At 60.4% G+C, this 26,521-nt stretch overlaps 3 protein-coding genes across 3 annotated transcripts in view; all 3 read left to right on the top strand.

Annotated features, from left to right (window-relative positions):
* The window catches only part of LOC134433511 (DNA-directed RNA polymerase II subunit RPB1), a 30,684-nt gene extending 20,155 nt beyond the window's left edge, over positions 1 to 10,529 (top strand). The window contains exons 19-29 of the mRNA XM_063182343.1: positions 20 to 225; positions 977 to 1,201; positions 3,210 to 3,456; positions 3,914 to 4,014; positions 4,104 to 4,208; positions 4,723 to 4,905; positions 5,646 to 5,849; positions 6,944 to 7,130; positions 7,965 to 8,078; positions 8,364 to 8,513; positions 9,242 to 10,529. Coding sequence (XP_063038413.1) covers positions 20 to 225; positions 977 to 1,201; positions 3,210 to 3,456; positions 3,914 to 4,014; positions 4,104 to 4,208; positions 4,723 to 4,905; positions 5,646 to 5,849; positions 6,944 to 7,130; positions 7,965 to 8,078; positions 8,364 to 8,513; positions 9,242 to 10,398 — 2,879 coding nt within the window. The 3' untranslated portion in view covers positions 10,399 to 10,529. The remainder of the gene's footprint in view (positions 1 to 19; positions 226 to 976; positions 1,202 to 3,209; positions 3,457 to 3,913; positions 4,015 to 4,103; positions 4,209 to 4,722; positions 4,906 to 5,645; positions 5,850 to 6,943; positions 7,131 to 7,964; positions 8,079 to 8,363; positions 8,514 to 9,241) is intronic.
* Positions 10,530 to 13,053: 2,524 nt separating this feature from the next.
* LOC134433520 (telomerase Cajal body protein 1-like) lies at positions 13,054 to 21,279 on the top strand. Its single transcript, XM_063182353.1, has 12 exons — positions 13,054 to 13,080; positions 13,202 to 13,283; positions 13,629 to 13,727; positions 14,229 to 14,337; positions 15,615 to 15,703; positions 16,672 to 16,762; positions 17,903 to 18,035; positions 18,711 to 18,900; positions 19,147 to 19,150; positions 19,260 to 19,363; positions 19,776 to 19,889; positions 20,477 to 21,279. The coding sequence occupies exons 1-12, from the start codon at positions 13,059 to 13,061 to the stop codon at positions 20,946 to 20,948; spliced, it is 1,509 nt and encodes a 502-aa protein (XP_063038423.1). The 5' UTR covers positions 13,054 to 13,058; the 3' UTR covers positions 20,949 to 21,279.
* A 751-nt stretch (positions 21,280 to 22,030) lies between these two features.
* On the top strand, positions 22,031 to 25,961 carry LOC134433518 (ephrin-B3-like). The gene is given in 7 exon segments (XM_063182352.1): positions 22,031 to 22,128; positions 24,381 to 24,454; positions 24,457 to 24,648; positions 24,651 to 24,674; positions 25,394 to 25,486; positions 25,570 to 25,605; positions 25,684 to 25,961. Coding segments are annotated over 7 exon segments (795 nt in total).
* The last annotated feature ends 560 nt before the right edge of the window (positions 25,962 to 26,521 follow it).

Below are 26,521 nucleotides of genomic sequence, written 5' to 3'. Positions count from 1 at the left end.
GACCGCGTTGTCCCCGCAGGGGTGAAGGAGCTGAGCCGCAAGCTGGTGATCGTCAACGGGGAGGACCCCCTGAGCCGGCAGGCGCAGGAGAACGCGACGCTGCTCTTCAACATCCACCTGCGCTCCACGCTCTGCAGCCGCCGCATGGTGGAGGAGTTCCGGCTCAGCGGGGAGGCCTTCGACTGGCTGCTGGGCGAGATCGAGTCCAAGTTCAACCAGGCCATCGTAAATGGGGGATTTGGGGTCATTTTGGGGGGATTTGGGATCATTCATGGGGTGTTTGGGGTCAGGGTTTGGGGTTTGGGGTCAGGGTTTGGGGTCAGGGTTTGGGGTGCCTTCGACTGGCTGCTGGGGGAGATCGAGTCCAAGTTCAACCAGGCCATCGTGAGTGGGGGATTTGGGGGATTTGGGGTCATTCTGGGGGGATTTGGGGTCATTTTGGGGGGATTTGGGGTGCCTTCGACTGGCTGCTGGGGGAAATCGAGTCCAAGTTCAACCAGGCCATCGTGAGTGAGGGATTTGGGGTCATTCCTGGGGGTTTGGGGTCATTTTGAGGGGATTTGGGGTCAGTGTTTGATGGTTTGGGGTCAGGGTTTGGGGTCAGTGTTTGATGGTTTGGGGTCAGTGTTTGGGGTCAGGGTTTGGGGTGACTTCGACTGGCTGCTGGGCGAGATCGAGTCCAAGTTCAACCAGGCCATCATCAGTGGGGGTTTGGTGACACTCTGGGCTTTGGTGACCCCATTGTGACACTGCTGTCCCCGTGTCCCCTCAGGCGCACCCCGGGGAGATGTTGGGTGCTCTGTGGACAGGTTGGGGTCACTCTGGACGGTTTGGTGACACTCTGGGTGGTTTGGTGACCCTGTTGTCCCCTCAGGCGCACCCCGGGGAGATGATGGGCGTGCTGTGGACAGTTTGGGGTCACTCTGGGTGGTTTGGTGACACTGTGGATGGTTTGGTGACACTGCTGTCCCCTCAGGCGCACCCCGGGGAGATGGTGGGCGCGCTGGCCGCGCAGTCGCTGGGCGAGCCGGCCACGCAGATGACCCTCAACACGTTCCACTACGCCGGCGTGTCGGCCAAGAACGTCACGCTGGGCGTGCCGCGCCTCAAGGAGCTCATCAACATCTCCAAGAAGCCCAAGACGCCGTCGCTGACCGTGTTCCTGCTGGGCCAGAGCGCCCGCGACGCCGAGCGCGCCAAGGTGGCACCGGGGACGCGCTGGGGACGCGCTGGGGACAGCACATGGGGTGGGATGGGGGTGGTGGCCCTGTGGGGTTGGGTCCTCACAGCTCTGTGGTGGCTCCATGGCTTCACGTCCTCATGGTGGCCCTGCAGCTTTGTGTCCCTGTGGTGGCCCCGTGGCTTTGTGTCCCCTCTGTGTCCTCACAGCCCTGTGGTGGCTCTGTGGGTTTGTGTGACCTCCTGGTCCCCACAGCCCCATGGTGGCTCCATGGCTTCATGTCCCTGTGGTGGCCCTGTGGGTTTGTGTCACCTCTTTGGCCCCCTCGTGGTGGCTCCATGGCTTTATGTCCCCATGGTGGCCCTGTGGGTTCGTGTCCTCACAGCCCTGTGGTGGCCCTGTGGGGTTGTGTCACCTCTGTGTCCTCATAGCCCTGTGGTGGCCTCATGGGGGCCCTGTGGGTTTGTGTCACCTCCTTGTCCCCACAGCCCTGTGGTGGCTTCACGTCCTCATGGTGGCCCTGAGGCTTTGTGTCCCTATGGTGGCCCCGTGGCTTTGTGTCACCTCTGTGTCCCCACAGCCCTGTGGTGGCTCCATGGCTTCATGTCCCTATGGTGGCCCTGTGGCTTTGTGTCTCCTCTGTGTCCCCATGTCCCAGTCCCGTGTCCCCTCAGGGCATCCTGTGCCGCCTGGAGCACACCACACTCCTCATGTCTCCAATGTCCCCAGTGTCCACCATGTCCCTCTGTCCCCAATGTCCCCATGTTCAGCATGTCCCCAATGTCCCCAGGACATCCTGTGCCACCTGGAGCACACCACACCCGATGTCCCCAATGTCCCCATGTCCCTGTGTCCCCTCCATGTCCCCATGTCCCCAATGTCCCCTGACTGTCCCTGTGTTCTCAGGACATCCTGTGCCACCTGGAGCACACCACACCCAATGTCCCCATGTCCATCATGTCCTCAATGTCCACCATGTCCCTCTGTCCCCTCCATGTCCCCAGTGTCCCCTGACTGTCCCTGTGTCCCCATGTCCCCAGGACATCCTGTGCCGCCTGGAGCACACCACACCCAATGTCCCCAATGTCCCCTGACTGTCCCCAATGTCTCCATGTCCCCTGCTTGTGTTTAATGTCCCCATGTCCCCGTGTCCCCAGGACATCCTGTGCCGCCTGGAGCACACCACGCCCAATGTCCCCAATGTCCCCTGCCTGTGTTTAATGTCCCCATGTCCCTGTGTCCCCTCCATGTCCCCAATGTCCCCTGACTGTCCCCAATGTCCCCGTGTCCCCAGGACATCCTGTGCCGCCTGGAGCACACCACACCCGATGTCCCCATGTCCATCATGTCCTCAATGTCCACCATGTCCCTCTGTCCCCTCCATGTCCCCAATGTCCCCTGACTGTCCCCAATGTCCCCAGGACATCCTGTGCCGCCTGGAGCACACCACGCCCAGTGTCCCCAATGTCCCCTGCCTGTGTTTAATGTCCCCATGTCCCTCTGTCCCCTCCATGTCCCCAATGTCCCCTGACTGTCCCCAATGTCCCCGTGTCCCCAGGACATCCTGTGCCGCCTGGAGAGCACCACACCCAATGTCCCCAATGTCTCTTGACTGTCCCTGATGTCCCCGATGTCCCTCTGTCCCCAATGTCCCCTGACTGTGTTTAATGTCCCAATGTCCCCGTGTCCCCAGGACATCCTGTGCCACCTGGAGCACACCACACCCAATGTCCTCATGTCCTCCATGTCCCCAATGTCCACCATGTCCCTCTGTCCTCAATGTCCCCAGTGTCCCCTGACTGTCCCCAATGTCCCCAGGACATCCTGTGCCGCCTGGAGCACACCACACCCGATGTCCCCAATGTCCCCTGACTGTCCCCAATGTCTCTGTGTCCCCTCCATGTCCCCAATGTCCCCTGACTGTCCCCAATGTCCCCAGGACATCCTGTGCCGCCTGGAGCACACCACACCCAGTGTCCCCAATGTCCCCAATGTCCCCTGACTGTCCCCAATGTCCCCGTGTCCCCAGGACATCCTGTGCCGCCTGGAGCACACCACGCTGCGCAAGGTGACGGCCAACACCGCCATCTACTACGACCCCAACCCGCAGAGCACGGTGGTGGCCGAGGACCAGGAGTGGGTCAACGTCTACTACGAGATGCCCGACTTCGACGTCAGCCGCATCTCGCCGTGGCTGCTGCGCGTCGAGCTCGACCGCAAGCACATGACCGACCGCAAGCTGACCATGGAGCAGATCGCCGAGAAGATCAACGCCGGTGGGCGGGCGGGACGCGGGGCTTGGGGGGTCCTGGGGGCACCTGAGGGGGTTTGAGGTGATTTGGAGGAGGTTTGTGGGCGTCTGAGGAGGTTTTGGGGGGTTCTGAGGGGGTTTGAAGTGACCTGGATGAGGTTTGAGGGTATCTGAGGAGCTTTTGGGGGTTTCTGAGGGGGTTTGGGGGACCTGGATGAGGTTTGAGGACATCTGAGGAGGGTTTTAGGGGTTCTGAGGGGGTTTGGAGGACTTGGAGAGGGTTTGAGGTGACTTGGTTGAGTTCTGAGGGCATCTCAGGAGCTTTTGGAGGGTTTTGAGTGACCCTTGAAGGCATCTGAGAGCTCTTCAGGGAGCTCTGTGTGAGCCTGGAGGAGCTTTGGTGGTTCTTGGCCGATCCTGGAGGTCCCCTGGGTGCCGTCACCTCGGGGGTGACCCTGTCCCCACCCCGTGTCCCCCGCCAGGCTTCGGTGACGACCTCAACTGCATCTTCAACGACGACAACGCCGAGAAGCTGGTGCTGCGCATCCGCATCATGAACAGCGACGAGAACAAGATGCAGGAGGTGGGCGGGGACCCGGGGCCACCTCGGGGGCCACCTCGGGGGACACCTGGCGTGGCCTGGGCCTCACCCGTGTCCCACCGTGTCCCCAGGAGGAGGAGGTGGTGGACAAGATGGACGACGACGTCTTCCTGCGCTGCATTGAGTCCAACATGCTGACGGACATGACGCTGCAGGGCATCGAGCAGATCAGCAAGGTGGGGACACCTGGGGGCCTTGGGGACACCTGGGGGCCTTGGGGACACCTGGAGGGGCTTGGGGACATCTGGGGGTGCTTGGGGACACCTGGGGGGGTCCATGAAGGAATGGGAGGTCTCCAGAGATACCATCAAGCAGATCAGCAAGGTGAGGACACCTAGGGGGACTTGGAGACACCTGGGAGGGCTTGGGGACATCTGGAGGGGCTTGGGGACACCTCAAGGGGCTTGGAACCACCTGGAGGGGTTCATGAAGGGATGAGAGGTCACCAGAGATACCTGGTGACCTTCAGGAGGTTCCAGAAGACCTTTAGAAGGTCCAGGATGGTCCCTGGTGGCACCTGAGAAGGTCTTTGGGTACCACTGGTGCTCTGAGGGTTCAAGATCTCCAGGTGGTCTTGAGGAGCATCAGGAGCTCTCCATGGAGACTTTTAGGTGGTTCTAAGAGACCTTTAGGAGATCTGGGACACCCATGGTGACACCGTGGTGACACCTGCTGTCCCCCCCCGGCCAGGTGTACATGCACCTGCCGCAGACGGACAACAAGAAGAAGATCATCATCACCGAGGACGGCGAGTTCAAGGCTCTCCAGGAGTGGATCCTGGAGACCGACGGCGTCAGCCTGATGCGGGTGCTGAGCGAGAAGGACGTGGACCCCGTGCGCACCACGTCCAACGACATCGTGGAGATCTTCACCGTGAGTCGCTGGGGACACCCGGGGGTCAGGGACACACCTGGGGGCTCGTGGAGATCTTCACCGTGAGTCACCTGGGCTGGGGTTTGAGGAACATCATGGTCCTCATGGTCCTCATGGTTCATGATCTCCAGTGACATTGTGGAGATCTTCACCGTGAGTCACCTGGGACAGGGACACAGCTGGGCTGGGATTTGAGGGACATCTGGGTCCTCATGGTGGAGATCTTCTCCAGGAGTCACCTGGGACAGGGACTTCTGGGCTGGGATTTGAGGGTCGTCATGGTCCTCATGGTGGATGATCTCTAATGACATCGTGGAGATCTCCACCGTAAGTCACCTGGGGACACCTGGGCTGGGGTTTGAGGAACATCATGGTCCTCATGGTGGAGATCTTCACCGTGAGTCACCTGGGCTGGGACACACCTGCGTCCCCAGGCTAATGGGATTCCCACCCTCTGGATTTGGGGATTCCCACCCCTTCTGGATTTTGGGATTTGTGATCCCTGCATTTGGGGATTCCCACCCGCTGGATTTGGGGATTCCCACCCCCTGGATTTGGGGATTCCCACCCCCTGGATTTGGGGATTTCCCACCCCCTGGATTTGGGATTCCCACCCGCTGGATTTGGGGACTCCCACCCGCTGGATTTTGGGAATTCCAGAAGCTGTGGATCTCAGCGTTTCCGACCCCTTGGATTTGGGGATTCCCACCCTGAGTTTTGGTGTTTTGGGGTCCCCGCAGGTGCTGGGCATCGAGGCCGTGCGCAAGGCGCTGGAGCGGGAGCTCTACCACGTCATCTCCTTCGACGGCTCCTACGTCAACTACCGGCACCTGGCGCTGCTGTGCGACACCATGACCTCCAGGGGACACCTGATGGCCATCACCCGGCACGGCGTCAACCGCCAGGACACCGGGCCGCTCATGAAGTGCTCCTTCGAGGAGACGGTCAGGGGACAGCGGGGACAATGGGGACAATGGGGACAATGGGGACAACGGGGACAATGGGGACATTGGGGTTTGGGAATGGCCAGGACACTGGGCCGCCCATGAAGTGCTCCTTCGAGGAGACGGTCAGGGGACAGCGGGGACAATGGGGACAATGGGAACAGTGGGGACAGCGGGGACAATGGGGACAATGGGGACAGCGGGGTTTGGGAATGGCCAGGACACTGGGCCGCCCATGAAGTGCTCCTTCGAGGAGACGGTCAGGGGACAGCAGGGACAGCGGGGACAATGGGGACAGCGGGGACAATGGGGACAGCGGGGACAATGGGGACAGCGGGGACAATGGGGACAGCGGGGACAGCGGGGACAATGAGGACAGCGGGGACAATGGGGACAGCAGGGACAATGGGGACAGCAGGGACAATGGGGACAGTGGGGACAGCGGGGACAGTGGGGTGGGAATGGAGATTTGGGAATGGCCAGGACACCGGGCCGCTCATGAAGTGCTCCTTCGAGGAGACGGTCAGGGGACAGCAGGGACAATGGGGACAGCGGGGACAGTGGGGACAGCAGGGACAATGGGGACAGCGGGGACAGTGGGGACAACGGGGTGGGAATGGAGATTTGGGAATGAGAATTGAGGTTTGGGAACGTGATTTGGGGTTTGGGAACTGCCAGGACACCGGGCCGCTCATGAAGTGCTCCTTCGAGGGGACAGTGAGGGGACAACAGGGACAATGGGTCAACGGGGTTTGGGAATTGGGAATGGGAATTGGGGTGGGAATGGGGTTTGGGATTTGGGAGTGGGGTGGGAACAGAAATTGGGATAGGAATGGGGTGGGAATAGGGAATGGGCATGGGATTGGGGTGGGAATGGGGTTTGAGGGCTGACAGTGGGGAATTGGGGTGGGAACGGGGATTGGGGTGAGGATTAGGATGATAACGGGGTTTGGGAATTGGGGTGGGGATGGGAATGGGTAGGGAATGGGGTTTGGGTGCTGGGAACGGGGGTTTCTGTGAACATTTCCCAGGATTTGGGGTTCAAGAATCACAATTAACGATTGAAGCTGATTTCGGGGTGTCCCCTCACTCAGGTCGACGTCCTGATGGAGGCGGCCGCCCACGGGGAGAGCGACCCCATGAAGGGCGTGTCCGAGAACATCATGCTGGGCCAGCTGGCCCCGGCCGGCACCGGCTGCTTCGACCTCCTGCTGGACGCCGAGAAGTGCAAGCACGGCATGGAGATCCCCAGCGCCCTGCCCGGGCTCGGCGTCGGCGGCCGTGAGTCCCCAAAAACCCTGGGGACACCCCAGAACCCTGGGGACACCCCCCGAGAAAATTGGGACATCCCCTGGGAAAATGGGGACACCCCCAAAACCCTGGGGACAACCTCCAAGAAAATTGGGACACCCCCTGGGAAAAATGGAGACAACCCTGGGACAATTGGGACAACCCTGGGAAAATGGGGACAACCCCAGGAACAGCTGGGGACACCCCAAGGGTGGTGGCACCAAGACCTTCAAGGTCATGGTGGTCATTGGGCACTTGTGGTGTCCCCTGGCATGAGGGGAAAGCCTCAGGTTTTGGGGTCCATGCAGATTTTGGGGTGCATTGGGACTGGATCCTATGAGGGGAGAGTTAGGGTTGTAGTGGTGGTGACGTGAAGACCCCCCCAATGTCACCCTGGCCACCACCGTGTCCCAGCTTTGGTCACCTGGTGTCCCCCAGACGTTGATGTCCCGCAGGTGTTGATGTTCCCCCAATGGTGGTGTCCCCCAGATTTTGGGGTCCCCCAGATTTTGGGATTCCCCAGATGTTGATGTACCAGATTTTTGATGTCCCCCAATGTTGATGTCCCCATATTTTAGAGTCACCGCCATATTTTGATGTCCCCATATTTTGCTGTCCCCCAAATTTTGGTGTCCCCCCAGATTTTGATGTCCCTGAGATGTTGGTATCCCCCCAAAGTTGCTGTCCCCATATTTTGGTGTCCCCCCAATGTTGATGTCCCCATATTTGGTGTCCCCCATATTTTGGGGTCCCCCATATTTTGGTGTCCCCCATATTTTGGTGTCCCCCTGACCCCTTTCTCTCTCTCTCTCTCTCTCCCCACAGCCACCGGGATGTTCTTCGGCTCCGCCCCCAGCCCCATGGGGGGGATGTCCCCGGCCATGACCCCCTGGAACCAGGGGGCCACCCCGGCCTACGGAGCCTGGTCCCCCAGCGTGGGTGCGTGGGGAACTGGGAGGGAACTGGGATGGACTGGGATGGACTGGGAGGGAACTGGGAGGGACTGGGATGGAACTGAGAGGGGTTTGGGGTAAAATGGGGATGGCTGGGATGGCTGTGGGGCAGATGTGGGGTGTCCTGGGCTGTATTTGGGGCCGGTTTTGGGGTCCCCCTGACCCCCATTTCCCCCCACAGGCAGCGGGATGGGGCTGGGCTGTATTTGGGGGTGGATTTGGGGTCCTGGGCTGGTTTTGGGGTCCCCCTGACCCCCATTTCCCCCCACAGGCAGTGGGATGACCCCGGGCGGGGCCGGGTTCTCCCCCAGCGCCGCCTCCGACGCCTCCGGGTTCAGCCCCGGTTACTCCCCGGCCTGGTCACCAACACCCGGATCGCCGGGGTCACCCGGGCCCTCCAGCCCCTACATCCCCTCCCCCGGTGAGTACAGCCCCAAAAACACCCCAAATACCCATAAATTACCCTGTAACACCTAACAACACCCCAAACACCCTGTAACACCCTAAAATATCCCTGAAATAACACAAAGACACGTGAAACACCCTGTAACCTGTAACAACACCCCAAAACACATTGAAACATCCCAAAACACCCCGAAAATAACAGAAAACTCCCAGAGAGTACTCTGTGACTTGTAACAATATCCCAAACACCTTGTAACACCCTAAAATAACCTTAAATAATCCGAAACACCTGTAACCTGTAACAACACCCCAAAATTCACTGAAACACCCTGAAATACCCCTAAAATAACGGAAAGTAACCCAAAACACGCAGAGAGTACCTTGTAACTTGTAACAATATCCTAAACACCCTGTAACACCATAAACCACCCTAAAATAACCTCAAATAATCCAAAACACCCATAAAACACCCTGTAACCCCTAACAACACCTTGAAACACCCCAGAACAGCCCCATAACACCCGAACAACATCTCTAAGGGACCCACAATATCCCAACACCACCCACAGCCCCACAACACCCAAACAACACCTCTAAGAGACCCACAACACCTCAGAGGGACCCCCGACACCGCAAACAGCCCCACAACACCTGACCAACACCTCAAAGGGCCTCACAACCCTCCACAACACCCCAACCACCCCCTCCCAACACCCTGGTGACCCCCGTGTCCCCTCTCCGCAGGTGGCGCCATGTCCCCCAGCTACAGCCCGACGTCCCCCGCCTACGAGCCGCGGTCGCCGGGGGGCTACACCCCACAGAGCCCCAGCTACAGCCCCACGTCCCCCAGCTACAGCCCCACATCTCCCAGCTACAGCCCCACCTCGCCCAACTACAGCCCCACCTCGCCCAGCTACAGCCCCACCTCTCCCAGTTACAGCCCGACCTCGCCCAGTTACAGCCCCACCTCGCCCAGCTACAGCCCCACGTCCCCGAGCTACAGCCCCACGTCCCCCAGTTACAGCCCCACCTCGCCCAGCTACAGCCCAACATCGCCCAGCTACAGCCCCACATCTCCCAGTTACAGCCCCACTTCTCCCAGTTACAGCCCGACCTCGCCGAGCTACAGCCCCACCTCTCCCAGTTACAGCCCCACTTCCCCCAGCTACAGCCCAACCTCTCCCAGCTACAGCCCGACCTCGCCCAGCTACAGCCCCACCTCGCCCAACTACAGCCCCACCAGCCCCAACTACACCCCGACGTCTCCCAGTTACAGCCCCACCTCTCCCAGTTACAGCCCCACCAGCCCCAACTACACCCCGACCTCGCCCAACTACAGCCCCACCTCTCCCAGCTACAGCCCCACCTCTCCCAGTTACAGCCCCACCTCTCCCAGCTACAGCCCGTCCAGCCCCCGCTACACCCCGCAGTCGCCCACCTACACCCCCAGCAGCCCCAGCTACAGCCCCAGCAGCCCCAGCTACAGCCCCACGTCCCCCAAGTACACCCCGACCAGCCCCAGCTACAGCCCCAGCTCCCCCGAGTACACCCCGACCTCGCCCAAGTACAGCCCGACCTCGCCCAAGTACAGCCCCACGTCCCCCAAGTACAGCCCCACCTCGCCCACCTACAGCCCCACCACGCCCAAGTACAGCCCCACGTCGCCCACCTACAGCCCCACCTCGCCCGTCTACACCCCGACGTCGCCCAAGTACAGCCCCACCTCGCCCACCTACAGCCCCACGTCGCCCAAGTACAGCCCGACGTCGCCCACCTACAGCCCCACGTCGCCCAAGGGCTCCACGTACAGCCCCACGTCCCCCGGCTACAGCCCCACGTCGCCCACGTACAGCCTCACCAGCCCGGCCATCAGCCCCGACGACAGCGACGACGACAACTGAGGGCTCCGACTGTGGGCACGGGGGTGGCACAACCCCAAAACACCCCCAGATCCATGTGGGGATGGGGGTGGTACAACCCAAAAACACCCCCAGATCCATGTGGGGATGGGGGTGGTACAACCCAAAAACACCCCCAGATCCGTGTGGGGATGGGGGTGGCACAACCCAAAAACACCCCCGAATCCTTGTGGGGATGGGGGTGGTACAGCTCAAAACACCCCCAGAATCCGTGTGGGGACGGGGGTGGTACAGCCCAAAAACACCCCCAGATCCATGTGGGGATGGGGGTGGCACAACCCAAAAACACCCCCAGATCCATGTGGGGACGAGGTTGTTGTTGTTCTCAAAAATCCCCACGTGGATACAGGGTCGGGGTTGTTGTCACCCCAAAAACCCCACAGGCCTTGGGGGTGACCCCCCGGATCCATGTGGGGACATGGTTGTTGTCACACCCCAAAAACCCCACATGGATACGGGGTTGGGGTTGTCACCTCTTGAACCCTGAAATTGTGATGGGGTCGGAGTTGTCACCCCAAAAACCCCACATGGATACGGGGTCGGAGTTGTCACCCCCAAACCGCACAGGCCATGGGGCTGATCCCAACATTTATTTGGGGACAGGGTTGTGTCACCCCAAACCCCCAAATTCTGATGGGGATGGGGTTGTCACCCCAAAATCCCCACATGGATACAGGGATGGGATTGTTGTCACCCCCAAACCCCACAGGCCATGGGGGTGACCCCAGAATTGATTTGGGGCTGTGGCGGTTGTCACCCCCCAGACGCCCACGTGGATACGGGGTCAGGATTGTTGTCACCCCAAAAACTCCCACATGGATACGGAGTCGGGGGTGTCAACCCCAAACCCCCAAATTCTGATGGGGACAGGGTTGTTGTCACCCCCAAACCCCGCAGGCCGTGGGGGTGACCCCAAAATTGATTTGAGGACGGGCTTGTTGTCACCCAAAACCCCCACATGGATTTGGGGTCGGGGGTGTCACCCCAAAACCCAAAACCCCAAAACTGGCTGTGGGGGTGACACATGAATTTCCATGAGAAAAGGGTTGTCACCCCAATAAAACCTCTACAGGTTGTGGGGGTGACCCCAATGTCCGATGGTGACGGGATTGTCACCCCCAGATGGAAATGGGGTTGGGGTTGTCACCCTCAAATCCTGAAATTCCAGTGTGGACAGGGCCGTTGTCACCCCCGTTGTCACCCGGACTGTTGGGGTGACCCTGGAATTAGGGTGACACCAGAGGATGGTGGTGGCCAAATTTGAGGTCACCCCTAAATTGGGGTTACCCCCAAAGTTGGAAACACCCTCAAGTTTGAGGGGGAACTCCTGAATTGAACTTTTGGGGGACCCCAAAGTTCACAGGGGGCAACCCCCAAACTGGGAGGGACCCCTGAGCTGGGGAGGACCCCAAAATTGGGGAGAAAACCCAAAATTGGGGAGAAACCACCTAAATTGGGGTGTAACCTTTAAATTGAGGGGTTGATACCTAAATTGGGGTCAAACCCTGAAATTGGGGGGTTGATCCCCAAACAATTTGGGGTGACCCCCAATCCGAGGGTGCCCCCCCATCCCCCCCAGTTTAGGGGTGACCCCTCCAGTTGGGGCGGGGGAGGGGCAGACGTGGGAGCCCCTCCCCCCTTTTGGGGTTTTTTTGGGGGGTTGTAATTTATGGGGTTCGTTAATGAGGAGGGGGAGGGGGGTGGGGGAGGGGCGCTTGTTGGTGGCGGTTTTGGGGTTTGGGGGGGGGGCGTTCTTTGCCCCTCCCCCACCCCCCTTTGTTTCGCTGTTTTCACTTTTGGGGTTGTTGGGGGTGGGGGGGAAATGAATTTTGGGGAATTTCTGGTTTTTTGGGGGAAGTTAATAAAAGTTTTACTGATTTTCATCTGTGGCTGCTTTTGGTGGAGGGGGGACACCCCAAAACTCGTTTGGGGACAGCTGGGCACAGCTGGACAGCTGTGGTGGCCCTGGAGAGCTTGAGGATGTGGAGGAACATCAGGGTGGGCACGGAAGAACATCGTGGTGGCCATGATTGGGTCATGGCGGCCATGGTTGTGTCATGGTGGCCATGGTTCTGTCATGGTGGCCATGGTTGGGTGGTGGTTGCCATGGTTGGGTGGTGGTGGCCATGGTTGGGTCATGGTGATGATGGTTGGGTCATGGTTGCCGTGGCTGTTTCATGGTGGCCATGGTTTGGTGGTGGTGGCCATGGCTGTTTCATGGTGGCCGTGGTTGTGTCACCTCTTGGTTGCTCCCCACCCACTCCAGGACCTCCCTTAGGGACACCCCAAACCCTTGGGTGCCATTTTGGGAACCCCCTCAAACCTTCAGGCGTCATTTTGGGGTCCCCAAACCCTCAGGCGCCATTTTGGGGTCCCCAAACCCTGAGGTGCCATTTTGGGGTGTCCCAGGTCCCTCTGGACCCTTTTTGGGTCATTTTTAGGGTCGCAGGTCCCTCTGGACCTTCTTGGGGCGCCATTTTGTGGTCCCCAAATCCCCTTTTTGGCGGGAAAAGCCGAAACCCCGCCCACAGGGGGAGGAGCCAATCCAGACCCGCTGCACTCCAAATATGGCGATAGAGGCGTGGCCAAAACAGCGTGCCGTTAAGAGGCGTGGCCACAAGGGGGCGTGGCCTCTCGCAGTCATGGCGGCGCCCATGGAGGACGGTGCGCGTGAGGGGGGCGGGAGAATTTGGGGATTTTTGGGTTTTTTGGGGGTTTTTTTCGGGGGGATTTTGGGTTTTTTGAGGGTGGGGGCGGCGCTCTGACCTCTCCCCTCCCCCCGCAGCCCCTCTGGGGGTTCCCGAACCCCCCGGGACCCCTCAGGACGCGGCCGCGGCGGAGCCCGAGGAGGAGGAGGAGGAGCTCGAGTGAGTTTTGGGTGAAATTTTGGGTGCCCTGAGGGGTTTGGGGGGGGTCTCTGAGGGATTTTGGGTGTCCCTGAAGGGTTTTGGAGGTTCCCTGATTGGTTTGGGGGATCCCTGAGGGGTTTTGGGGGTCCCTGAGGGGTTTTGGGGGGTCCCTGAGGGGTTTGGGAGCTCCCTGAGGGGTTTTGGGGATCCCAGAGGCGTTTTGGGGCTCCCTGACGGGTTTGGGTGGTCCCTGAGGGGGTTTTGGGGCTCCCTGAGGGATTTTTGGGGTTCCCTGAGGGATTTTTGGGGCTCCCTGAGGGGTTTTGGGGTTCTCTGACCCCCCCCTCCTCCGGCTCTCCCCAGTTTCCCCCAGTTCGATTTCGGCCGCCCCCCCCACCCGGTTTGGGGGGCTCGGGAGGAATTCGCGAAGCGCCCCGAGAATTACCTGCGAGGCTGCAAATGGTGAGAGACCCCAAAAATCAGCCCAAAAACCTCCCTGAATTACCCCAAAACCCCCCTCTAAAAATCCGCCCAAAAATCACCCCAAAGCACCCTCCCCCAAAATCACCCCAAAACCCTCCATAAATCACCCCAAAGCCTTCCTAAATCACCCCAAAAATCAACCCAAAACATCAACCCAAAAACCTCCCTAAGTCATCCCCAAAATCTCCCCAAAACCCCTAAAAATCACCAAAAAAACCCTCCCCTAAACCCTCTGTAAATCACCCCTAAACCCCCCAAAAATCACCCCGAAACCCGCCCAAAAATCTGGGGTGACATTTGGGGGTCCCCAACCCCTGGGTTTATTTTGGGGTGACATTTTTGGGGTCCCCAAGCCCCGGGTTCATTTTTGAGGTGACATTTTTGGGGTCCCCAACCCCTGGGTTCATTTTGGGGTGACATTTTTGGGGTCCCCAAGCCCCGGGTTAATTTTTGGGGTGACATTTTTGGGGTCCCCCCCAGGGCCCCCGACGGTTCCTGTGTCCTCACCTGCAGCAACGACAACGCCCTGAGGATCTTCGACCTCCCCCTGCCCCCGGGACCCCCCCCAGGGGCGCCCCTCCCCCAAATGGTGGGTGGGGGGGTGGGGGTCACTCTGGGGGGGGGGGTTGGGGTCATTTTGGGGGGGTTTGGGTCAGTTTGGGGGGGTTTGGGGCCATTTTGGGGGGGTTTGGGTCAGTTTGGGGCGTTCTGGGGGGGGTTTGGGGTCACTTTGGGGGGATTTTTCGTCATTTTGGGGGTGGGTTGGGGTCACTTGGGGTGTCCTGGGGGGTTTGGGGTCACTTGGGGGGGTCTTGGAGGGGATTTGCGGGGTTTGGGGTCATTTTGGGGGAATTTGGGGTCACTTGGGGGGGTCCTGGGGGGAATTTGGGGGTCCAGGGGTCACTCATTGATTACTCAGTGGGCACTCACTGGTCAGTGGTCACCCATGGTCACTCTGTTCGGTCAGTGGTCACTCAGTGGTCACTCATGGTCACTCATTGGTCACTCAGGGGTCACTCAGGGTCACTTATTGGTCACTGTGGTCACTCACTGGTCACTCATTGGTCACTCAGTGGTCACTCACTGGTCACTCACTGGTCACTGTGGTCACTCATTGGTCACTCAGTGGTCACTCAGTGGTCACTCACTGGTCACTCACTGGTCACTCAGTGGTCACTGTGGTCACTCATTGGTCACTCACTGGTCACTGTAGTCACTGTTGGTCACTCACTGGTCACTCAGTGGTCACTGTGGTCACTGTGGTCACTCAGTGGTCACTCAGTGGTCACTGTGGTCACTCAGTGGTCACTGTGGTCACTGTGGTCACTCAGTGGTCACTCACTGTCACTGTAGTCACTGTTGGTCACTCAGTGGTCACTCAGTGGTCACTCAGTGGTCGCTGTGGTCACTCACTGGTCACTGTGGTCACTGTGGTCACTCAGTGGTCACTCACTGTCACTGTGGTCACTCACTGTCACTGTGGTCACTCAGTGGTCACTCACTGTCACTGTGGTCACTCACTGTCACTGTGGTCACTGTGGTCACTCAGTGGTCACTCACTGGTCACTCACTGGTCACTCACTGGTCACTGTGGTCACTCACTGGTCACTTTGGTCACTCATTGGTCACTCACTGGTCACTGTGGTCACTCAGTGGTCACTCACTGTCACTGTGGTCACTGTGGTCACTCAGTGGTCACTCACTGGTCACTGTGGTCACTCACTGGTCACTGTAGTCACTGTTGGTCACTCACTGGTCACTCAGTGGTCACTGTGGTCACTCAGTGGTCACTGTGGTCACTCACTGGTCACTGTGGTCACTGTGGTCACTCAGTGGTCACTCACTGTCACTGTGGTCCCTGGGCAGCTCCCGGCCGTGCAGGTGGCCGAAGGTGACACCATCTACGACTTCACCTGGTACCCCCTGATGGACTCCAGCGACCCCCCCAGCTGCCTGTGAGCACTGGGAGAGACTGGGAGGGACTGGAATGGACTGGGATGGACTGGGATATACTGGGAGGGACTGGGATGGACTGGGATAGACTGGGATATACTGGGAATGGACTGGGATGGACTGGGAATGGAATGGGAATGGACTGGGATGGACTGGGATATACTGGGGGGGACTGGGATGGACTGGGATATACTGGGAGGGACTGGGATGGACTGGGATGGACTGGGAATGGACTGGGAGGGACTGGGATGGACTGGGAATGGACTGGGATGGACTGGGATATACTGGGGGGGACTGGGATGGACTGGGAGGGACTGGGATATACTGGGAATGGACTGGGAGCACTGGGAGGGACTGGGATACACTGGGGGTACTGGGAGGGACTGGGATAAACTGGGAATGGAATGGGAGGGACTGGGATATACTGGGGGGGACTGGGAAATACTGGGAATGGAATGGAATGGACTGGGAGCACTGGGAGGGACTGGGATAAACTGGGAGGGACCTAGGATGGCACTGGTTGTTACTGGGATGAACTGGGAGGGTGTTCTGGGAGCAGGGGCAATTCCTGGGAGGTCATTACTGGTCTGTACTGGTCTATACTGGTTCATACTGGTGTGTACTGGTTTATACTGGTCCGTACTGGTCTGTATCGGTCTCTACTGGTCCGTATTGGTCCATATCAGTCCATACTGGTCCTTACTGGTCTGTACCGGTCCACAGTGGTCCATCCTGGTTTATACTGAACCACACTGGTTTATACCAGTCCATACTGGTTCATACTGGTCTATACCCCTCTGTATTGGTCTGTACCGCTCCATACTGGTTTATACTGGTCTATACCAGTCCCTACTGGTTTATACTGGTCCGTACCGCTCCATACTGGTTTGTACTGGTCTATACCAGTCCCTACTGGTTTATACTGGTCCGTACCGCTCCATACTGGTTCATACTGGTCCGTACTGGGCAGGGTGGCCGCCAGCAGCCGGGACAGCCCCGTGCACCTGTGGGACGCCTTCGATGGGAGCCTGAGGGGATCGTTCCGGGCCCACAACCACCTGGTGGGCACTGGGGGGACTGGGGAGGAACTGGGACAAACTGGGAGGGACTGGGGGGGGACTGGGATCAAACTGGGGGGGACTGGGATCAAACTGGGAGAAACTGGGAGGGACTGGGACAAACTGGGAGGGAGTGGGACAAACTGGGGGAGCTGGGGGGGACTGGGGTCATACTGGAGGGACTGGGGGGAACTGGGAGGATTTGGGGACCCCTGGGATGTCCCTGGGTGGGTTTTGGGGTCTCCCCATTCCCTGTAGGGTTTTTGGGCCCCCTCACCTGTCCCAGGCAGTTTTGGGGTGCTCATTTTTGGGGTGCCCCCAGGGGTGTCCCAGGCAGTTTTGGGGTGTCCCTGGGCAGTTTTGGGGTGCTCTCAGGTGGTTTTTGGGTGCTCTCAGGTGGTTTTTGGGGTGCTCTCGGGTGGTTTTTGGGGTGCTCTCGGGTGGTTTTTGGGGTGCTCTCGGGTGGTTTTTGGGGTGCTCATTTCCGGGCTGTCCAGGACGAGCCCGTGGCCCCTGGGGTGTCTCAGGCAGTTTTGGGATGTCCCTGGGCAGTTTTGGGTGCTCTCAGGCGGTTTTTGGGGTGTCGCTGGCAGTTTTGGGGTGCTCTCGGGTGGTTTTTGGGGTGCTGTCAGGCGGTTTTTGGGTGCTCATTTCCGGGCTGTCCCAGGACGAGCCCGTGGCCCCTGGGGTGTCCCAGGCAGTTTTGGGGTGTCCCTGGGCAGTTTTGGGGTGCTGTCAGGTGGTTTTTGGGGTGCTCTCGGGTGGTTTTTGGGGTGCTGTCAGGCGGTTTTTGGGTGCTCATTTCCGGGCTGTCCCAGGACGAGCCCGTGGCCCCTGGGGTGTCTCAGGCAGTTTTGGGATGTCCCTGGGCAATTTTGGGGTGCTCTCAGGCGGTTTTTGGGGTGTCGCTGGGCAGTTTTGGGGTGCTCTCAGGCGGTTTTTGGGGTGCTGTCAGGCGGTTTTTGGGGTGCTCATTTCCGGGCTGTCCCAGGACGAGCCCGTGGCCCCTGGGGATATCCTGGCTGGTTTTGGGGTGTCCCTGGGCAGTTTTGGGGTGCTCTCAGGTGGTTTTGGGGTGCTCTCGGGTGGTTTTTGGGGTGCTGTCAGGCGGTTTTTGGGGTGCTCATTTCCGGGCTGTCCCAGGACGAGCCCGTGGCCCCCCACTCGCTGGCGTTCTCCCCGGACGGCTCGCGGCTCCTCGGGGGCTTCGACGGCGCCGTGCGCGAGTTCCCGACCGAGCGCCCGGGCCGGGGCGGGGCTCAGCGCAGCCTGCACCGTGAGGGGCGGGGCCTGGGGGGCGGGGCTCAATGGGGTGGGGTCTGTGGGAGGGCTGGGGCGGGGTACGCGCGGTTCCTGCCCTTTCTTTGGGGTTAAAATGGGGTTTGCGTGGGAAACTCGGGGGTTAAAAGGGGCGTGGTCTAAATAAAACGGGCGTGGCCTGATGGGGTGGGGTCTATGGGAGGGGCTGGGGTGGAGCAGGGGTGGTTCCCAGCCTTTATTTGGGGTTAAAATGGGAAAGTCAGGTTAAAATGGGGTTAAAAGGGGTGGGGTGGGTGAAAAAAGGGGCGTGGTCTAAAGGAGTGGGGCGTGGCCTAAAGGAGTGAGGTCCCCGGTGGGGCTGGTGTGGTTCCCACCCTTTATTTGGGGTTAAAATGGGGTTTGCGTGGGAAACTCAAGGGTTAAAATGGGTGGGGCCAAAAGGGGCGTGGTCTAATAGAAAAGGGCGGGGTCTAAAGGGGTGGGGGCCTGGGGCAGGGTAAAAAGGGGTGGAGCTTAAAGGGGAGTGGCATGGCAAAACGTAAATGGGTGGAGCATAAGAGGGTGCGGCTTTGATGGGCATGGCCCAAGGAGGGTGGGGCTTGGATGATTGGCGTCCAAGGGGGTGTGGCCTTACTAAAGGGCGTGGCCTAACCTTTATCTCCACCCCTTCCCAGAGGGTGGCCATGGCCAGCGAGGCCTGATTGGCTGCCTGGCCTTCAGCCCAGCCAATCGCTGTTCGCCTGCGGCTCCTATGGGCGGAGCCTGGGGCTGTACCCGCTGGAAGGGGGCGGGGCCGTGGCGCTCTGGCCCCGCCTCCCGGCCGCGCCCACTCACCTGCGCTTCAGCCCCTGCGGGACGCACCTGTACGCCGGCGGAGGAAGGTGGGCGTGGCCAAAAGTGGGCGCGGCCTAAAGTGGGTGGGACATCAGGTGGGCGTGGCCCATTCTGGGTGTGGTGTTTGAGTGTTGCATGGGGTGGGTGTGGCCTGTGGGTTGTTATGAGGGTGTGGCCTTGTGGTAGGCGGGACTTTGGGAGTGGGGGTGCGGCCTCATTGCTGGGGGCGTGGCCTCACTTAAACTGGGCGTGGCTTTATGGGTGTGGCTTGGTGTCTGATTGACATCTCCCAGTATGGTGGGTGGAGCTTTGTGGGCGCGGCTTAGGGGCTGTGAGGTGTTTTGCTCATTAAGGGGGCGTGGCTCCGGGCCTGATGGGCGTGTCCCGGTCTGGCCCCTCCCCCCAGGACCACCACATCCTGTGCTGGGACCTTCGTGTCCCCGAGCGCCCCCTCCTGGCGCTGCCGCGGCGCGTGGCCACCAACCAGCGCGTGACCTTTGACCTCGACCCGTGAGTGACCCCGACCCCCAAAAATGGGGCACCTCTGGGGACACCTGGGGACACCTGGGGCACCTTTGGGGACACCTGGGGCACCTTTGGGGACATTGGGGACACCTGGGGAACCTTTGGGGACACGTGGGGAAACTTTTGGGGGGATTTAGGGGGTTCTGAACACCTGGGGCATCTTTTGAGAGGATCTGGGTGGTCCTGGACACCTGGGTCACTTTTTGGGTGGATTTTGGGTGGTCCTGGACACCTGGGTCACATGTTTGGGGGTGCAGCCCCCCCGGATCAGATTTTGGCCGTGGCTCCGAGGGGATTTTTGGTCCCCCCCGTTTTCGGGGTGTTTTCAGGGGGTCGGGGTCTCTCACTGCCCCCTGTCCCCCCAGCTCGGGGCGGTTCCTGGTCAGCGGTGACACCGATGGCTTTGTCACCGTCTGGACACGCTGGCCCCTCCCCCCGGCCGCGGGGACCCCCCCGAGCTGCCCCCCCTGCTCCGGTTCCGCGCCCTCCGCGACTGCGTCAACGGCACCAGGTAACCCCAAAAACCGGGGGTTTTACCCCCAAAAAAATTTGGGGTTTGCCCCATAAAAACATTGGGAATCTCCCGTAAAAAGACCTGGAGATCCCCTGAAAAACTTGGGATACCCCCAAAACATTTGGGACCCCCCCAAAAAAACCATTGGGGACCTCTCCCAAAAAAACGTTGGGACCCACCCAAATAAAATTTGGGGATCCCCCAAAAATACTTTAGATCATCCCCAGACCCCCAAATTTCCACCCCAAAACCCCCAAATTTCCGCCACAAATCCCCCAAACCTTTGAATTTCCACTTCAGACCCCCCTAAATTTCCACCCCAAACTCTGTCAAATTTCCCCCCAAATCTCCACCCCAAATCCCCCAGATTTCCACCCCAAATCTCCCCAAATTTCCACTCTAAATCCCCCAAATTCCACTGAAATTTCCCCGAATTCCTGCAAATTTCCCCAAAATTTCCACCCTGAATCTCCCCAAATTTTCACCCCGAATTCCCCCAAATCCCCCCAATTGCCACCCAAACCCTCGAATTTTCCCCAGATTTTCCAAATCCCCCAAATCTCCCGTTTTCCCCCCATTCCCAGCCTGCACCCCGCGCTGCCGCTCCTGGCCACGGCCTCGGGCCAGCGCCTGTTCCCGGCGCCGTGGGACAGTGGCGGTGACAGCGACGGGGACAGCGAGGGGACACCGGCGCCGGGCGGGGACATCCGGCTGCAGCTCTGGTGGTGGGGACACGGGGACACCAACGGGGACACCCCTGGGGACAGCGGGACCGACCATTCTCACCTACCTGGGGACACCGATTGTCACCTCTCTGGGGACACGGGGACTGGAGATTGTCACATCCCTGGATCCACCGAGTGTCACCTCCCTGGGGACACCGGCACTGGCGATTGTCACCTCCCTGGGGACACTGGGACTGGCGATTGTCGCCTCAGCGGGGACAGCGTGACTGGCGATTGTCACACTCCTGGGCACACCGATTGTCACCTCTCTGGGGACACCGGGAGGTCATTGTCACCTCCCCGAGAACGTCCAATGTCACCTCCTTGGTGACATTTGACCTCCTTGGGGACACCTGGACCAGCCATTGTCACCCCCCTGGGGACATTGGGGCCTGAGATTGTCACCTCCCTGGGGGACACTGAGTGTCACCTCCCTGGGGACAGTGGGACTGGAGACTGTCACCTCCCTGGGACACTGTGACCACTGACTGTCACCTCCTTGGGGACACTTGGACTGGAGATTGTCACCCACCCCAGGGACAGTGACTGTCACCTTTGGGGACCAGAACTGTCACCCTTGAGACCCCTGGAGGGTGACAGACCCTGGTGACCCCAAATGTCCCCCCCAGGCCTCGGTTGTACTAAAGCCGTTGTGACTGTCACCCTCTGTCACCCCTGTGGCTGTCACAGGTGGGGGCGTGGCCAGACCTGCCCCGCCCCTGCTCCCCAAACTCCCCCAGGTGACCCAAAATCTTCCCCACCCCCACGGTGGTCCCCACCCTGCAATTCTGGCGTTGCCCCTTTAAGAGACCCCCCCACACAAAGGGGTGGAGCCTGTTCCTAAGCAGCTTCACTGTCACCATGGCAACGGTGCGGTTGTGGTGTTGCCATGGAAATCTGTGTGGCACTGCTGGCCACGCCCCTGCCTTGAGGCCACGCCCACAGCATGGTCAGATCTGTGGGTGTGGCCACATTAACTTTTGGCCACACCCCTTCAAAAAAGACCACGCCCCATTTTAAGTGCCTGGCCATGCTAATTGTGTTAACCACGCCCCCAAATCCACATCCCATCCCAATCCACGCCTTTTAAATATTCAAACCACGCCCACCTTTTCATGCCACGCCCCAAGTCTCCCAAACAACGACCACACCCATCCGTGACCACGCCCCTTTATCAACCCCAGCCATCCCCACCTCTTCACTACGCAGCCACGCCCACCCGCGAGGCCCGTCCCCTTTTCCAAACCACGCCCCTCCGAAGCCCCGCTCCTCCCCCGGCGCGGTCGCAGCCGGGGCGGCCCCGCGGGGTCCCGGGTTCGAGTCCGGGGGCGGCTCCGGGGGGTCCCGGGTTCGAGTCCGGCGGCGGCTCCCGGGGGGTCCCGCGGGGGTCGCGGCCGCCGGGGGCGGGGGGCGATGGCGGGGCGCGCGGCCGCGCTGCTCGTGGCCGTGCTGGGCGCGGGGGCCGCGGGGCTCAGCCTGGAGCCGGTGGTGTGGCACACCGGGAACCGGCGGTGAGAGCGGGGGAGCGCGGACGGGCGGGCGGGGGGCGACGGAGGGATTGAGGGATTGGGGGGGTTTCGGGGGTCTTTAGGATATTGGGGAGGTCTGAGGAAATTGGGGGATTTGAGGGTCGGAGGGGTTGAGGAGCACGGGGGGGATTGAGGGGTTTGGGGGTACCGGGAGGGGGATTGAGGGACCTGGGCTCTGAGGGGACTGGGGGGTCTGGGGAGTCTTTAGGATCTTGGGGAGGTCTGAGAGAATTGGGGATTTGGGGGCACCGAGGGGGTCTTGGGGTACCAGGACTCTGAGAGGATTGGGGATCTTGAGGGTCTGGGGTGTCTGAAGAAGAATGGGGGGTCTGAAGAACCTGTGGGGATTGGGTGTTTTGGGGGGTCTGGGGGGGTCTGGAGGTATTGGGGGGTCTGAGGGGGGATCAGGGGAGGCCGGGGGGGGGCTTGAGCGGATTTGGGGGGGTCTTGAGGGGGCTTGGGGGTCTGAAAAAGTCAGGAGGAAAAGGGGAGGGGGTCCTGAGGGTCTTTGAGGGGGGTCTGAAGGGTTGGGGGTCTTGTCACCCCCTCCAGGTGACCCTGAGAGACGGGGATGGGGACATGGGGGGTGACACTGTGTGGGTGACACCGAGGGGGACGCAACAGGCTGCGGGTGACATCATCTGTGTGACACCGTGAGTGACACTGGTGCTCTAGCTGAGTGTGACACCCTGAGTGTGACAATGTGAGTGGCACCGTGACACCGTGGCCGTCACCATGACGATGTGTGCCAGCGCAGGTGTCACCGCACCTGTCACACTGAGCAGGTGTGACACCAGCACAGAGAGGTGACATTGTCACAGGGGGGTGACACCAGGTGCTACTCTGTATGTGTGACACAGTCACAGCCACACGGTCACAGCCGCACGGTGACAGTCCCACAGTGACAGTGACATGGTGACAGTGACGCGGTGACATCCCCATCCCCCCCTCTGTCCCCCTCGGGTGCCCCCGGCCCCGGGTCCCCCCTGCTGTGTCCCCTCCCCCCCCCGGCCCCCCACAGAGCAGGTGGGGGAGGGGCAGCGGTGCCGTTGCCATGGTGACAACAATGGCTGCCCAACCCCCCCCCCAGTGCTGCGGGGGCGCCTGACGGGAGTGTCACCCTCCTGTGGTGTCACACAGTGTCACCCTCACAGTGTCACTGTCACGGTGGCAGTGTCACGTTTGTCACCGTGTCACCTTCACCATCTCAATGTCACAGTGGCAGAATCACATCTGTCAGTGTGTCATTCCCATGGTGTCACTGCCATGGTGGCAGTGTCACCCATCCCTGCAGTGTCACACCTGTCATGGTGGCAGTGTCACACCTGTCACTGTGTCACACATGCAGTGTGTCACCTGGTGTCACCTCTGCTGTGTCACCCTGACCATGATGGTGTCACGCACACAGTGTCACACACACACAGTGTCACACACACAGTGTCACACAGTGTCACACACACACAGTGTCACACACACACAGGATGTCACACACAGAGTGTCACACACAGTGTCACACACAATGTCACACAGTGTCACACACACAGTGTCACACACACACAGTGTCACACACAATGTCACACACAGTGTCGCACACACAGTGTCACACACAGGATATTGCACAATGTCACACATTGTCACACCATTGTCACACATTGTCACACTGTCCCCACAGGTTCCAGGACGACGGTGGGTACGTGCTGTACCTGCAGATCGCTGACCTGGTGTGCCCGGGGGGGGCAGTGTCACACACACAGGATGTCACACACAGTGTCACACACAGAATGTCACAGTGTCACACAGCAGTGTCACAGTGTCACACGCAGTGTCCCCATGTCCCGCAGGTTCCAGGACGACGGTGGCTACGTGCTGTACCCGCAGATCGGTGACCGCCTGTACTTGGTGTACCTGGGGGGGGCAGTGTCACACGCACAGTGTCACACACAGACAGTACCACACATACACAATGTCACACATTGTCACACATTGTCACACACAATGTCACACATTGTCACACTGTCCCCGCAGGTTCCAGGACGACGGTGGCTACGTGCTGTACCCGCAGATCGGTGACCGGGTGTGCCCGGGGGAGGCAGTGTCACACACACAGTGTCACACACACAGGATGTCACACACACAGTGTCACACGCACAGTGTCACACACAGGATATTGCACACTGTCACAGTGTCACACGCAGTGTCACAGTGTCACACACAGTGTCCCCATGTCCCCGCAGGTTCCAGGACGACGGTGGCTACGTGCTGTACCCGCAGATCGGTGACCGCCTGGACCTGGTGTGCCCGGGGGGGCGGGCTACGAGTACTACAAGCTGTACCTGGTGGGGGGGGCGCAGGCGCGGCGCTGCCAGGTGCAGGCGCCGCCCGGCCCCGCCCCCCCCGGCCCCGCCCCCACGCTGCTGCTCACCTGCGACCGCCCCCAGCGCGACGTGCGCTTCACCATCAAATTCCAGGAGTTCAGCCCCAACCTCTGGGGACACGAGTTCCGCCGCAGCACGACTATTACATCATCAGTGAGCCGTGACGTCATCACCGGGGGTGGTGGCATCGTGGGGGGGGGTGGTGATGTCATCCACGGGTTGGTGATGTCATTGGGGAACAGGTGGAGGGGAGGGGTTGGGTTCTATTTAGGGTGTGTGCTGGTGATGTCATTGGGGTGGTGATGTCATCATCAGAGGGGTGATGTCATTGACAGGGGGTTGTGATGTCATTGTAAATGTGGGTGATGTCATTGGAGAACAGGTGGAGGGGAGGGAGGTGTTGGAGGAGGGGTTGGGTTGTGTTTAGGGTGTGCTGGTGATGTCATCAGGGTGGTGATGTCATAGGGAGGAGTGGTGATGTCATCATCATCAGGGAGGGGGCAGCTGTAGGGGGGGCTTTGGGAAGGGTCTTGGGGCTCTTTTGCTATTGGGGAGGTCCTGGTGATGTCATCATGGTGTGATGTCATCAGCGACTTGGTGATGTCATCAGAGGGGAATGACGTCAATGGCATGGTCCCGTGGGGAAGTACGAGTGGTAGGGCAGGAGTGATGTCATTATGATGTCATCATCGATACTGTGATGTCATTAATGTGTGATGCTCTGATGTCACTGGGTGGGTGATGATATCACAGGGTGTGACGTCACCAGAGCGGGCGATGACATCAAGGGAGGGGCATGACCATGGAGTGAGGTTTTGTGAAGCGTGTGATGACATCACCGATGACGGCACCAACCCCCTCCCCCTTTTCAGCCACATCGGACGGGACCCCCGAGGGGCTGGAGAACGGCCAGGGCGGGGCGTGCCTGACGCGGGCCATGCGCGTCACCCTGCGCGTGGGACAGCGTGAGTGTGGCCCCGCCCCCTCCCCGCCCCGCCCCTCCCCCTAAACCACGCCCCCCTCTCACCCTCCCTCCCATCCCCCACAGGCCCCGGGGCGGAGCCTCCGCCGGACCCGGACACAGGTAAAGGTGTGAGGGGGCGGAGCAGGGGGCGGGGCTTTGCTCACATAAAGCCCCGCCCTGACTCCTCCCTTTTTTCAGGTCCAGCCAATCAGACGAGCCCGCCCGGGCCGGGCCCGCCCCCCGCGCGGGAGGGGGCGGTGCTGGGGGCGGCGGGGGGCGGGGCCGCGCTGCTGGCGCTGCTGGGGGGGGCGGGGGGGGCGCTCTGGTGGCGGCGCCGCCCCCGGAGAGCCCCGAAAACCCCGCGGGGAGGGGCGGGGCCCGCCAGGCCACGCCCACACGGGACAGGCCCCGCCCACCCCCTGCGCGAGCTGCCCCTCCCCCCCGCGGCCCCGCCCCCCGCCTATTACAAGGTGTGAGGGGGTGGGGGAGGGGCGGAAGACCAAAATTGGGGAGGCCCCGCCCACAAAAATGGAAGGACACGCCCCTTCCTGAAGCTCCGCCCTCTTGGGGAAAAGGGGAATGAAGGACCCAAAAAGGGGAGAATTTGCCCCAAAATGAACCCCCAGATGTGGGGGATGGGGCTTAACAAGGAGGCGTGGCCTGAGTGGGGCAAGGTCACTACAGGGTGTGCCTAATTTGCCTATGGTGCCACCCCATGGGGCGTGGTCAACCAAATATGGGCGTGGCTTCACCTGGGGAGGCGGAGCTTTAGCGGCTTTGAGGCGTCACTCCTGGGGAAAGGGGCGGGGCATAATGATGCCACCCTCCCATTGGCCATGATGAAGCCCCACCCACGTGAAGGGTGGGGTCACTTAGGCCACACCTCCATGGCAAAAGGGGGCGGGGCTTTCCCATCACAGCGACCAAGCGGATGACCCGGAAGTGACGTCATAGCGATAAAGAAGCAGGGCTTCCTGTGTGATGTCACACATGGGGGCGTGGCCTCACTGTGCACCCACTGCTGATTAGAAATTTA

Source organism: Melospiza melodia, unplaced genomic scaffold (genome assembly GCF_035770615.1).
Source record: "Melospiza melodia melodia isolate bMelMel2 unplaced genomic scaffold, bMelMel2.pri scaffold_184, whole genome shotgun sequence".
In the NCBI taxonomy this organism is placed as follows: domain Eukaryota; kingdom Metazoa; phylum Chordata; class Aves; order Passeriformes; family Passerellidae; genus Melospiza; species Melospiza melodia.
The sequence above is the reverse complement of the archived record's forward strand: the minus strand, read 5'-3'. Positions and strand labels throughout refer to the sequence as shown.